A 14339-nucleotide genomic window follows, 5' to 3' on the forward strand; every position below is an offset into this window, starting at 1 on the left:
TTAAAAAAAAAAAAAAAAGAGGGAGATGGTGAGTGAGAGAGGCTTCTAATATGAAAAAGGAAGAATATGCCATGTGGATAGATATCCACTGAATAGCAAGAGAGTTTTGTAAGTATAAAAAAAATGGTGAAGGAGCTTGTCAGACCAAGACGTGATTGTTTCAGGTTCAATAACATTTTGATATGAGATACTTTTTTTCTGTTTTGTTTGTTTTCAATGTAGGTCCTGACCAGATACCCCTGAGGGAAGAATTTGAGCAGATCATGTTGAAAGCTATGCAGGAGTTCACTCTACGAGAGCGATCCTTGCAGATGAGCGCACAGTGTATCTCTGTGTCACCAGGTCAACTCCCTTGGCTTGCTAGGTTAATCGCTAGCGTGTCCCGGGACCTTGTGCATGTGGTTGTTACCCAGAACTCGCTGGCAGAGGGCATCTCGGAGACGTTGAGGTCTCTCAATGAAATGAAACATCAGCAAAAGCTGCCAGATTATGTTGTTGCCATTTGTGCATCAAAGATAAGAGGAAATGAATTCTGTGTAGTAGTCCTAGGTGAGTATATTTGCAGTACACTTCAAATACCAATTCAATTTTGCTGAATTAATTTTCTCAAGACATTGTTCCAGCTTTTAAATCCCTTTTGTTCTTTTTATCCTCCTTTGTATTGTTACACTGCAATGTCACAGTTTACTGTTCCTCCATCAAGACTTGGAGTACTGCTGTCCATAAGGATCTAGAGAAATAGCTAATGCTAGTCATTACTACTCCTTGAGAGCCCTGAAACTTTATTGTTTGAAGTGACTCAGTGACAAGATAGTCAGTTTGTCTTTTTTTTGCCTAACAGCTGTGTTATGGCAATATTGGACTGACCACTGTCTTCTGCAGACCACTGTAAAACAGAACATGCTTTTTATCCTTTTTATGATGTTGATTTTCAAATTTCACGTTGGTGACTGGCTGTGATTTTTGAGTGTGCATGAGTATGTGTGTATGAAAGTGAATTTTGACTGGTCGTCTTTCCTTTGTAGGCAGATAAATCAGTAATGTCAATTTTTTACTTTTTTCACACTAGGGATAATTACTTTTTAGTATTTAACCAGAATCCTCCATTCAATCTAAGGTACAAATACTTATTTTGCGTATCATTTGTCATCCAAGTGTGCAAAACTATGAGCAACAGCTTACAAAGAATGTACTAAAACAATATAACTAATCCTTCCATCACTAGCAAAATGGACTTTGAGGCTCCTCTCCCAGTCTATTGGGTAAAGGCAGCAGAGATCCATGACTGAAGATCAGCATGCCCTACACCTCTAGGATGAAAAGGTTATGTTGAGTATGCACTGTATTAAAGATGGCTCTTGCTTTTGCCCCCCTTTTCTCCAGGTCAATATCAATCTAGGGCACTTGCAGAGAGCATGCTTACCACCAGTGAATTTTTAAAAGAGATCAGTTACGAGCTCATCACTGGGAAAGTTAGTTTCCTGGCGTCGCATTTTAAAAATACATCTTTAGGTGAGTGAACCTAAGAAACACAGAAGTTCTAGCCAAGACAGTTGTTTCTTTAGGGTTGGTGTGTCTCCTGTTCATCTCTGAGAGGCATTCTTTCCTTCTCTCCAATTGCTGCTTGTAAAGGAGTGCTCATCTCCCTTTACCCATGCAGTGCAAGTTAGTCACCCCGTGACAATACAGTTTTAACACGGTTTATACTGCTAACTGTGATGGCAGGGCACCCGTAAGTGCATGAGTCTTTTCTTGTTTGTGCTATTAGCACAGGTTTCAGCAGAGGCTTTTAGTGTGTGTTTCTTTGTAGTCACCAGATCTCACCCCTAGCAGTGAAGGCATAGACCTGAAATTATTCAGCTGTGGGTTCTTTTTTTGGAATTCTTTCAGCTGGCAAATCAGTAAATAAAAGAGAAGAATATTCTCCCTCCCTCTCTTCCCTGTATCTCCGGTCCCCTGCCCCTTTGCAGATTTGACATCAGCTATGTGGGAACATGTGTGCATGTAGTGTTCTACCTCATTTGTCTGAAATGGCTTCCAGATAATTCAGTGTTGCTGATTCTTCTCTAGGTGATGATTTGGACAAGCTGCTGGAGAAGATGGTACAGCAGCGAGGGGAAAGTGTTGTTATTCCGTTCAATGGAGATGTTAGTGAGTGCGTGTCATCTCAGGAGGCAATTGCCATGGTTTCTACACAAGAACCGGGTAAATTTTTTTTTTTTTACATGCAAGATATGAAATAAGTGAGTAGTTTGTTAAATGTCAAAATGCACGTGCCTCAGAAGAGTCTGAGGGCACAGCTGCAGTCAGTGTGCCAAACTTCAAATATTAATACTGCCAGCTGAATGTAGCAGTACAGCAGTCTCTCAGACAGAAAATCTCTGTGGGAACCTTCATCAACATTTTTCCCAAATGTTTTACAATGCCAAAGCTAAGATACGTGATCTTCTGTTCTGCACCAGGCAGAGCAGAGATGTTCCTTTGTAACACTGGCAGTGTGGATTCATCTCACCCTTTTGCACCTAGAAAAGGAATGTAACCTTGGGCTTAAGGCAGAGGCGAACCGTGTTCTCCTTCTGATCTCCCCAGGTGTCCTCCTGTATCTTAACTTTTAATATTCCTTACTTTCCCATGTAAAATGGTAATAATACGTACTACAGACTTGTTCCCTGAGGCTTAAACTTTTAGGGAAAGTGTTTTAAGATCTCGGACTGAAAGTGCTGGGCAAGTGTAATCTACATTGCGATGTGTTTTATAATAATAATGCGGTAATAATAATAATGCGATGAGGTGTGTAGGTGCAAAAGATGAGCTCAGATTGTCTGTCTAAAAATGCTGTTTGTCATTTTCCCATTTTAGAATTCTTTCATTATTCAGAGTTTTAACCATACTTGCCTTTTCATAAGACAGTAATGGTAAAAGATACATTGAGCTGCTGTCAACACTGAGATTCTTTTAGGTCTAATATCAAAGCAAATTCAGCCTCCAATAAAGCTTTTTCCCTGTGAAAGAAAGGTATGCTCTTGTCTGACGATAGTTAGTTTAAATTGATCAGCCCAGTTTTAGATTTGAATGAAAGCAAGGTGGATCCTGATCCATGTGGAAACTATAAGATCCAACTAGGAAGGCTGCCAGGTATTTTGTTCTGGCACCCCCAGAGGGACAAGACTTGAGCTTCCTCACAGGGTTAATTTGAAGGGAGAAAAATCTTTTGATTCTGTTTTTTTTTTTTGTTCTTACTATGTAATGAAGTGCAGTGGTACTTTTTAAAAACTTCATGTTTTCTCAAATGATTATTCTGAGCTAGTTTTGTCTTTAAAATATGGCTATACAATGATTGAAGCTACTGGGAATCTGCCTGTGTTAAAAAAAGGAAAGGGAGGTCTCCTAGGCAGTGAGAGGGACCTTTCTGCCAAAGCAGATCTCCTGAAATGAACACTGAGGCAGGTTTGATAAGCACACACACACAAGCACATGTGTCTCTATGAAATTAACATGCCAGGTTTTCACCCCAAACACCTTCCAATTTTCATGTAAATGGGAAGATTTTATAAAGTGACTTATTGCTTAGAAAAGTAACAATAGTTCTTGTGTATTAAATTTGCAATAGTTTTGGATTTTTTCTTTGGTTTGTTTTTTGTTTTTTTTTGTTTTTGTTTTTGTTTTTTTAAGAAATTTGCCCTAGGTAATTTTTATGATAAACAGTCCATTAATCAGAATTTAATTTGTAGTAGAAAAACTTAACATAAATAAAAACGATAGTGGCATTATAGGATTTACTTTGATAATCTGCAAGGTGAAAATATTCAGGGACCAGTGAAACATGGATTGTTGGGCATAGAATTTATCTACTGGAAATAATGAAATACAGGAACATGCTTTTTCTTTGAGGAAATATGAACGCTCTGGTACGTATCTGTACAGAGCAAAGGTTGAGTCCCCCAGTTCCCGGCAGCTAGTGTTACATTGACATTTATTAGGCTCAAATAAATCCAAGACTAAAATTTTGTTAAAAATCAAGAAACCTCCAAAAAAATAAAAGCTCCCCCCCTCCAATAATTGAGATTTATTGCCTAGGTGTATTGTTCATCTTCCCTTCACAGTGTGTATTACTGTCAGTCAGTACATAGACACACAGCTATCTCAGTCATAACTTAGAGTGGGGCTCAGTACTCCAGAGCAGACACGATGTACAAACGAACTCCCAGCTGACCTGCTGTCCTGTTAGAGTCTTTTTGGCAAGATTATCACTGCAGGCTCGGTTTACTCAGATTAACAGGTGTGCTGGCTCTCATCCCATCGTGCCCAGAGCACAGCAACCTCAGCACCCATGGCTGGTTCTCCCAGCAGGAGTGATGGAGGGAAGCTCCTGAAGAACAACTGCAAGCTTCAGGAGAACATCAGAGCTCTGTGCGTGTGTGTGTGTGTATAAATATATATATGCTTTTTATATATACATATATGCACATGCATATTATGTATATATTGGTTCATTTAACATAATGCATTTCAGTACGTTGGCATTGAGGTTTCCTTGGGTTGCACTGTTAAAAATCCTCAAAACACTTAGGGCATTTAAAAAATGGGCAGTGCTATACTTGAGGTCATCTGATATATTATCACATTTTAATCAAAAAAATAAAGTTTACATTTGTGATCTGGACAGAGCTCTCCAGAGTGTTGATATTTATTCTGGTGAGTGATTTTTTTTTTTCTGATAATAGAGGGTAGGCTGTTTGGAGGGTCATGTTCATTGGGGGGGTGGGAAAGTAAACAAGTTTCTTGTTGTGTTTTGTTTTCTTTTTCAAACACACACACTCTAGATTTGGATGTTGATACCTTCCAAATTTACCAGCCACAGCTTACAGTTGCCAGAAAGCTCTTGTCCCAGGTTTGTGCTATAGCAGACAGTGGCAATCAGAGCCTGGATCTGGGCCACTTCAGCAAAGTAGACTTCATCGTTATAGTTCCCCGTTCAGAAGTCCTGGTTCAAATTCGACAATCAGGTAAAAGGGAGGGGAGAGAAAAGAGACTGTTAAATCAAACTATGTGATGTTATTAAATTATATCTGGTGTAAATGGAGAAGTTGTTCCAGCAGGTGTTTTGCATGTCCGATATTAGCTCCATTAATTGGTATCATTGATGAATTGTAAATGTCTTCTTTTCATAAACTGGGCCCAAGTTGTACCATGTAAGTGTCAAAAGAAACTGCCATATTCATGCAGGTCTGAGGAATGTGTGAGCCGGAGAAGCATTCACCTGTCAAAAGAGGGACGGGATGAGCAAATGCAACTGTTCAGATTTTTTATCCCCTAGAGCTGTTAGTGCCATTTGTTCTAGATACACATTTGTGCACATGCTTTCATATGAGAACTCTTTGAAAGGTCTTCAGGCACTTTTTGGAGGAAATCCAGAAGCCAAGAAGCATTTTTCAGTCCCCATTGTGAGAGAAAATGCATTCAGATAATCGTCATCTTACTATGGTGTACCAGTGATTTGGCCAAGTCCCAATATTGGTGGACAAGTGGCAACCTACTGCTGACACTTCATTTTTGGATGCACTTAAAAGTTAAAGGACTTTTGTTGTATTCTTTCTGACAGGTGTCCTTGTGGACTTGGGCCTAGAAGACAATGGAACAGCCTATCAGAGAGCTGAGAAATACGTGGTTCAGCTAGACAATGAGATTCAAACAAAATTTGAAGTTTTTATGAGACGAGTGAAGCAGAATCCATATACACTCTTTGTGCTGGTTCATGACAATGCCCATGTGGATTTTACAAGGTAACTGCTTCAGTCTACCAAACAGAAATCATCCTTTCCCAACATCTTTCAAATAGTTTTTTTCAAAACACTTACCATCTTAGATACCCAATGCTTTCTCTGGGCCTAAGGCATTTTGTGCCTCAAAATGAGAAATTTTCTTTTTTGCTTACCCATGATATTTGTTAACTAATTCTGATCAGTCGAAGATAGGTGAGACTGGTTTCAGATTTTTGGATCCCTAACAAGATTGTTTGTAGGGGTAAGTGCTATGGTACTGAAGTCCAGGAAAAAGGGCTGAATTTTGCAACTTTCTTCGTTTTTCTTGTCTTTTTTCCAATTCCCCTCCTTTTTCTCTACTCAAACCAAAATCTCTCCCACGTTCACAATACACTTATATTTTAATTCATGTTTTTATCCTCGATGATAGTGTTGTTTTTAATATAAGAAGGCTTACAGACATTTAACTCTCTGCATCATCTGAAAGATGCCCTAACTACTGTAAGAAAAGGGTTTAAAAAACAGCTGTGTTGAATTTGGTCAGTTAGGTCTAAACAGAGCAACACACACATATGTGTGCAGAAACATTTCTTCATGCTGAATCACAACTTTATTATGGAAAAAGAAAGAAATAAGTAAAGCTAATTATTCTGCTCTTATTCCATGCATAAACTGAGGAGAATAATGTTAATGTGATTTAGATGTGGTGCATAAGGCTGTGGGATTCATTTGAAATTTGGAGTTATGATAAACAAAATACTTCACTTGAAGGACAGCTGAAAATAGATAAAAGCAACATTCTTCCTACCTTATCCCCCTATTGCATTTTGTTACTGTCTTTGCTGTACATTGATTTTGGAATTCCTCAATATCTTGGAGGCAAAGGTAATTCTAGAAGCTGGAAATCAGGATGTCAAGAGACTATCAGGTTCCCTAGCCTTTTAGGAGAATGTTTCAGGCTGAAAAATATACTGGATTTTGTAAAATTATTGCCATATCCTAACGTCACAGCTCATGGTACAGTGTTTCTCAGTGAGAGATTTCATCAGCTTTGGCTTACTTCTGGTTTCCTCCATCTGATGCTCTTTCAAATTGGCACACTAATTCACCTTGTCGCTGTCATCAGATTTTGGTCCTTTATTAGGTTTTTTTTCCCTGTTACCTGAGTCTACCCACAGAGAACACTCAAATGGTTTTGACATCTTTCAGCCTTCCAAAGAGATTTTTGAGCTGTGACTCTCAGTCCTGTGGTCATTTGGATTTTTTTCTGCAGGAAGAGAGTAATCCATTGATTCTCAGGATGTCAGTAAGGCAATTCTTTGCGTTCTTATTTCTGCAGTGCCATTTCAAGTTCCCTGTCACATGGTGAGCCTAGTCATGGTCTGGCTGATAGAGTTATTAATTGCAGGGAGGTCCTTGAAGCATTCAACCTCCTTGTTCTTCAGGTCAGCTCTTTTCCTTATGCACTGCAAACGCAGCAGTCCAGGATCAGCTCTAGCAATGAGGTACATTGGATACAATTTGATACTGTGGTAAGTGTTTAATTGTTAATTTTAACTGTGACCGTTAATGTGGACTTCATGCCTAAAGCAATCTAGCAGATGCGTATTAAAGAAAATTGTCAGAAGGGAGCTCTTCCTCTGCTGGAATTTGTTCTCGCAGGCTCCAGATCCATAGCCCTGGGAACTGCACGTTTTTTCTTTGTCCAGTCATGCAAGATGAGAAATTGACTTTCTTACGCTTTGGTCAGACAAAACTATGTAGACATGCCACAAAGCTCTGGAGCTGGCTTTCCATTTTCAAGCAGTCTGACTTTTGACTAAGTTATATGTCAACTCTGTTCATTACTTTTCTGGTACTAATAAAAGTTGTGTGCTGTGTTAACAAGTTACAGTGTAGCAGGTGCCACCATTGTGCAGAGAAGACAATCTGATGTTCTGCACCATTAGCTTTTTTCACCATTTCAGCCATCTGATTCTCAGGATTTTTTGGCTAAACCTGTTTAAAAATAGCCTTTTCTCCAATTCCTTGTTTGGTGTATTTATATGAAGCTTGACTTTACTGTGTTGAGTGGACCATTGGTTTCTGTAAAGTGTCTAAAAGTGGTAGCTGTAAAAACTAGTTCAAGTCAAACTAACAGAGTAGTGGATATGAGGGGGTGAATGAAATATTCAAAATTTGCTTTTTGATTGATTGTTAATATAAGCCATTGTGGTGACCTTCTGTAAAATGGTCTATACAATTTTTTGTTTCCCAAAAGTAAAAAATCAACAACCTTGGTCTTACAATTAAAAAAATAACTCAGAAAAAAGAGGAAGCTGTATGTGATTAGTTACATTCCTAGTGATTACTGGTGATGTAAGTGCACAGTGCTACCAGCAAGGGCCGCATGAAATCTGAGGCAGCAAATATTCTGCCTTTCTGATTGCTGTCTGAAGATTTACATTCCAGCAAAGAAATTATCAGTTTCTGATTGCCGTTAGAGATGTGTAGAATCTGACAATCAAGAAGAATTTTGGAAATTAATAATCCTTCTCTTTTCAGGTTCTGCTTTAGATAGAAATGAGGTAACAGCTGTCAGCAGATAGAAAGCCATAGATAGGGAGTCAGAAAATAATTAGTAGGTTTCTAGAAACCACCTGCAATAACAGCTAGGAGATATATTGAAAAATTTGCAAGGACCTACACCTGTCTTCCCTAGCTGTAGACACATAGTAAGTAAAAAACACTTTACATTTTATTATATTCTTTGAAACAAACAAATGGCATCACTGAGGGAGAAGGAAATAAAAAGAAAGGATACTTTGCTTTGGAAAACACTCTCCACTTATTTTAAATGACAAAAGAAATTAAAATTGGTTTTGGTTTTCCTTACGTTGTTGCTATCTCTGTATGGAACAGGATGACGCAGCAAGTGAAGACAAGCTGTACTTTGGTTTGAATGAATACAGCAAATCCCTCCAATGGGGAGTCACAAGTCCCCTTCTGAGATGTGACGAAACCTTTGAAAAAATGGTCAACACACTTTTAGAAAGGTAAATAGTAACGTGGGATTTTGGGACTCTGCTTAATTGGGATCTTAAGGATACAGATATATTTATGAGCCCCGTCACAGAGGGATGAAGATGTGATGACTTTTGATGTTGATCTTAGAATCTGGGAAGTATGTGCAATTTTTATTTTTGTAACAAATTTAGTGCTGTTGAAGGAGGGGGGATATCCTTCATTTCTTTATAGAAGAGATTAGGCCCATTCAGCAGCAGTCCGGGCTCAGCTGTGCTGCTCTCTTCTTTTGGCTTAGCCCTTAGTAATCTAAGAAGGTACCAGAGGTTTCATACCTCACCACTTCTGGCATCTTTCTTGTTGAGACTACCAACAGACTTGTCAGTGGTGTTCCAGGTGAGTGACATCATAACAAAAAAATGTAATTTTTGTTATTTCATTAGTTGCCTATGGTTTTGGTTCCTGCAGCTCAGCCTGGAAGTGGCTTGTTTGTACCCTGCGGCTGCCTGAACAAGCTACTTTCATAGCATGTATCCAAGATATTAAAAAGTGTGCACATTACAGGAATGAGGGCAATACTGTTGTTTCCAGCAATGTGAAGTTAATCTATTCTGTGTATCAGCAGGACAGATCCCTTATAACTGGGGGGAGTGTATAACTTACAAACTATAGTTTTCACTGTATTTTCGTATTTACTAGAGCAGGATTGTTCTGTCTTCCGTACTGGTTTTCCTGTTTTATTTAGGTAAATATAATAATAGTAAATGTATCTGTATTTATTAAGTAAAATAAAGTGTCAAATGTGCTAAATTAGCAACATGAATAATTAAGTGTATTAATCATTAATATTTATTATTATCTACAAATATGTGAGTAGTGAATGTGGGAAGTAATAATAAGGTCAGTTAATCATAATAGGTCGGTTCTTTAAGCTTCCCATAGTCTTTCTGGACAAATCCAATAGAAGAGATAGTGGACACTATTGCTCTCTTTCTGTTCTTAAAATGCAGATGGGGAAAAAGATGAAGGAGAATTAATGCATGTGCAAATACTGCCCTGATGTGAGGTTAGGTTAAGAGTATAAATTGATGGAAGGTGAGCCTGTACCCTGGGGCCAGGATGTGCTTTTGCATCACAGTTTATTGATTTAGCCCTTAGAAACTGGCTTATTTATTCTGTCTGGGTGGGGAGCCATCCAAGCTTATAAACCTCAAAACATTGCAGGTATTTTGGTGTTATAAGAAAGACTCTATTTGTTTTAATAGCAAAAATGCAGTGGATACTTTTATGGGAGGAGGAGTGAAAGGTGTTTTAAAAATATATTGATTTAATGACTGGTTTATGGTATACAGAGCAAGTTAATGTACCTACCGGTTAAAGACAGGCACAAAACTTTATTCAAATGGATGCCATATCATCTATTACATTATTCAAGAAAGAAACCAGAGAAATTTGGAGCCTTTAGTTGTTTTAGCCATTTGGACTTCTGTGGTGCAAAACTAGCACTCAGGCATAATAGTGTAGATTTTTTCTATATTGTAATGGTGAGTGAACTCATGGAAAATGTCTAGCTTTTTTGCTTTAGTAGGTTTGAATCTTTTTTTTTTTTCCTTAGCATTTTACTTTGTGAGTTCATATCTGTTGTCACTGCATATAGCTGTAATGAGAGAGAAAGAAACATTGCCTATGTAAGTTTAAAGACATAAAGGAAGTTCAGTTTGGCTCAGAGCCAGCAATCCCTACTGGCAAGCCTAACTTTCTGGTGAGAGGGTGAGAGATGGGAAATTATGAAATATTTTGCCCACAAGCCAACTTAAAGCAGTGATGGTCTTCTGAGTTCATAGAATAAAAAACTTGTGGACAGCAAAGAAATTATTAGCCTGTGCTGTTGGAGTGAACCAGATCTGAGATGATCCATATCTCTGTCAAGTTAAAAATCTTCAGCTGAAATTTTGTCCCAGATGAGGGGAACGGAAATTTATAATTCCTGTTACTTGAGTGTAGGACTTGCCTCTTCTTCTGCACTTGGACCACATTATATTAATTTACTTAAAACACAGATTTTGTGAAAAATTATTGTCCATGAAAATTGAAGGCTTCATTCTTTGAGCACTGCTGAAAAAAATAAGCACTTTACCACACAGTCCTGGGGTTTGGCTAATTTTCAGACACTACTGTGGCTTTGCATGTGCTAACACAGAATTGTATCTCCTCAAAGGTACCCCCGGCTGCACAGCATGGTGATTCGCTGCTACCTTCTCATTCAGCAGTATTCCCAAGCTCTGATGGCTCTCACAACCATGGCGTCACTAAGAGATCACAGCACACCCGAAACGCTCAGCATAATGGATGACCTTATTACTTCTCCAGGAAAGGATAAGAATGGCTGTGGCCACATGCTCGTCATTAGGGTGCCGTCTGTGCAGCTAGCCATGCTGGCCAAGGAGAGGTTACAAGAAGTAAGAGACAAGTTAGGTCTGCAGTATCGTTTTGAGATCCTCCTTGGGAATCCTGCTTCAGAGCTTACTGTCGCGAAACACTTTGTGACACGGCTGAAGGTTAGCAGAAACTAAATATTTCTTTGTATGCCCGTTGTTGTCATCTGACTGTCATACACATTCTGTGTTCATTCCCACATGCTTATAGGTCAATTATGCTATAGGAAAAGAGTGCTTGTTCTGTATTTGTCTCCATGGAAATTTACTGTGCTGTTGATGAGCATGGATGATTTAGAAATTTGGAAGAAAATTTTGAATTGTTACTGGCCCGTGAAGTCAAACAGTGGGTGTTGTCTCACTTGTTAAAGTTGAGTAACAGCATGAGTCAGATAGATAGGTTTTGGCTGTGACTCTCAGAAAGCAGAGCTTAGACCTCCTTAGGCAAACTAATTCTCTCCACCAACTTATCTGTCTGTCTAGTGTATCTGTTGTCTGCTCTGTCCATCAGTCTTCTGCCCTTCTGATAACTGGTAAAGTATTCTGTTTGTCACAGACTTCTTTTCTTAAACCGCTGCATGCTGAAAGCCTCTTCTGCGCAGCGTATGTGCACCAAGCTAAAATTTTGCATGGATTTCTTAGCGCATGGTTCAACCAGTCAAATCCACTTTCTGAATTAACCTCACTGCATTAAACAAAGGGAAACGGATTGCCTGCCTTAGGTACCAGCCTGAAAGTAATTCTGATTATCTGTCCTGATCCCTGCTGTAAGTCTCACAGAAAGATTAATTTTCCGTTTCTACTATGAGTTATACAGTGTATTCAAAACAACACAGAAAAGGAGTTAGTTTGTGAGCCTTTCTTAAAGAGCTTGCCTACAGCCAAAAGCAGATAAAATGTCCTTTAAAGAAGCTACAACCTCTGCTTCTCAAACCTTGTCTGTAGCAGGAAAGGGAAGAGAGGAAAGTAGTAGTCGTGAAGGAGAAAACAACATGTGAGATAGCAGCTCTGTGCTGCTGGGATTTTTTTTGGCTAGACATTAATTCCAACCTTAATTCATCCTGGACTGTGAGTCCTGTGAGGGTTTCTTTGTGGCCATTTCCTGTAAAGGGCTGCAGCCCTTACACATGGCTAGAGCAGCGTGTGAGACCCTTAGTGCAGATCAGGATTGAGTGTGAAGCTGTTGCAGGTGAATATCCATGTAGCCATTGATCTGGAATAGAGGAATTTGATCAGGCAGAGAATGAAAAAACTTCTAAATAATTCTTCTTATTCCTCTCCCCCACAACATAACATGCTTTTTTGGAGTAAACAAAGCTGTAGGATTCTGGACTTGTTTCTTTCCTTGCAGGTGACTAGAAAAAACCCACTAAATTCTGGAACATGTATATGAAGGGAGAGGGGAGAGGAATTCAGTTACCTAAAGATAATCCTGTACTGTCTTTTTAGGTCGGTTGCCCAGTGGCACTCCAAAATTATGGTCACCTGTGAGTCTTGTGCTGGGCTGCCGTACCTCTAGTCTGCTGCCTGGGGTAGCACAGAGTATCTGAAATGGTGTGAGAATATGTTTGGGCAATGGATTCTCATTCTAAAATTAATCAGCCATGCTGCTGTTGAGTCTAGTTCATTGCAGACAATTTTGATTTAGTCTCTGGGAACTGATTTAGTGGGGAACTGATTGCTACCTGCTTCCACTATGAGCACCCAGACCCCTTTTTTTGGGGGGTGGGGGGTGGAGAGGAGCAATATGAGCCTACTGAATGCTTTTAGGTGAGGCAGAGGCTCGAAATGCTGGTCCCACCAATAACAGCGGTTGGTTGCAGGGAGGATGAGACTTCATCCTTGCCTTGTTCAAGGGCAGAGAGGAAAAATTTATAGCTGTTAGTGACCAGTTGAAAAGTTTGACTTAACTTGGCCTTCCCCAAAGAGGGCCTTAGGAGTGTGTGTGGTGCTGCAGCAGAGCAGGGAGGTGGACAGCTGTCTCTGCAGTGCTGGTAGCTGGAATGTTCCCCTCTCTGTTGGACAAGCCCTCTGGCCAGCCAGGCAGGTCATTCCTCTCTATCAGGGAGCCAGGCTTCAAGGAGGATGGCATACCCAGAGGTACAGAATGAAAGAAGAGATGGAAAATAATTTAAACAACTCTTCTTGTTGACCAGGCATGCTGTCATGGCATATCCTTTAAGTGTGACTAGAATCAAACTGTTTGGGAGGCATTCAGAAGTGAGTTGCCCAGAGGGCTGCAGCTGTTTGCCTCTCTGGAGTAAGATGGTCAAGAAATACATTTTCTGTATGCAAGTTTACAGCTTAAAACCCCAGGCACCCAGGCTTCTTTTTAAGTCCTTAGGCTGTCAGAAAGAAAATCAACTTCATATCTGTCTTGCCCTATTTCATTTTCATCTATGCACTTTTGCAGAAACGTCCATCGTTGGAGAGGCAGGGTAACACACAGCCAGACTAACCCTGCCAAGCCAGCAAATAGTTCTTTGCTGCTAAGGCTGCTTTACTGAGCCAGTAGATGTTGTCAGGTAGTTGGAGAGATTTTTTTTTTTCTGTGAACCTGTTATAGAGACGATGCTGAAATTAGCAGGGGAAAGAAATCAGGACTGGGGAAAGAGAATAGAGCCATAGCAATAAAGGGGAGTATTACTCCAAATTGTGCTGTTCCTAAGCTAAGAAAAAATAATCATAGTTTTTTTTCAGTGGAAATTTTCAAAAGGTCAAATGACACACTGAATCACTGATCTGCTAGTTCTCCTTTTCAATCCCCTTCATCTGCCTGAGAAGATTATTTGTAAAACATGGCCTTTCTGAGAAGGAGGAAGGGTAAGGAGAGGTCATGTCGAGGGTACGGGTTGAGACCAGAAGAACCAAGAGGGAATTTAAGATAGGGTTCTTCTTCCAAGGTATGTTTTCTACAAAGCTTGTGCAAGTCTTGTTGCTCTGTCAAAAGAGCTGTGTCTTGTTGACTTGCACATCTGTGCTGAGAAGAGTTTTTTATATATAGATGTATATATATACATATATATGTATATAAATTTAATAGGCAGTTTGAGCAGTTTGGCTTGCTGTCATGACTCAGCAAAGTATATTTTGTGCCTCAGCTAGATAAGAGTCTGTCCTGGGTCCAGCTGGGATAGGG

General features: G+C 39.5%; 1 protein-coding gene across 1 annotated transcript in view; it reads left to right on the forward strand.

The window, feature by feature from the left end:
• The window catches only part of LOC104463067 (GREB1-like protein), a gene marked incomplete at its 3' end in the record, with an annotated part of 39477 nt that extends 28154 nt beyond the window's left edge, over positions 1–11323 (forward strand). Inside the window, exons 11-18 of the mRNA XM_010075251.1 lie at positions 223–549; positions 1384–1512; positions 2071–2205; positions 4824–5006; positions 5603–5783; positions 7102–7294; positions 8664–8797; positions 10984–11323. Coding sequence (XP_010073553.1) covers positions 223–549; positions 1384–1512; positions 2071–2205; positions 4824–5006; positions 5603–5783; positions 7102–7294; positions 8664–8797; positions 10984–11323 — 1622 coding nt within the window. The remainder of the gene's footprint in view (positions 1–222; positions 550–1383; positions 1513–2070; positions 2206–4823; positions 5007–5602; positions 5784–7101; positions 7295–8663; positions 8798–10983) is intronic.
• Positions 11324–14339: the final 3016 nt, after the last annotated feature.

This window comes from Pterocles gutturalis, unplaced genomic scaffold (assembly GCF_000699245.1).
Source record: "Pterocles gutturalis isolate BGI_N339 unplaced genomic scaffold, ASM69924v1 scaffold14777, whole genome shotgun sequence".
NCBI classification, from domain to species: Eukaryota; Metazoa; Chordata; class Aves; order Pterocliformes; family Pteroclidae; genus Pterocles; species Pterocles gutturalis.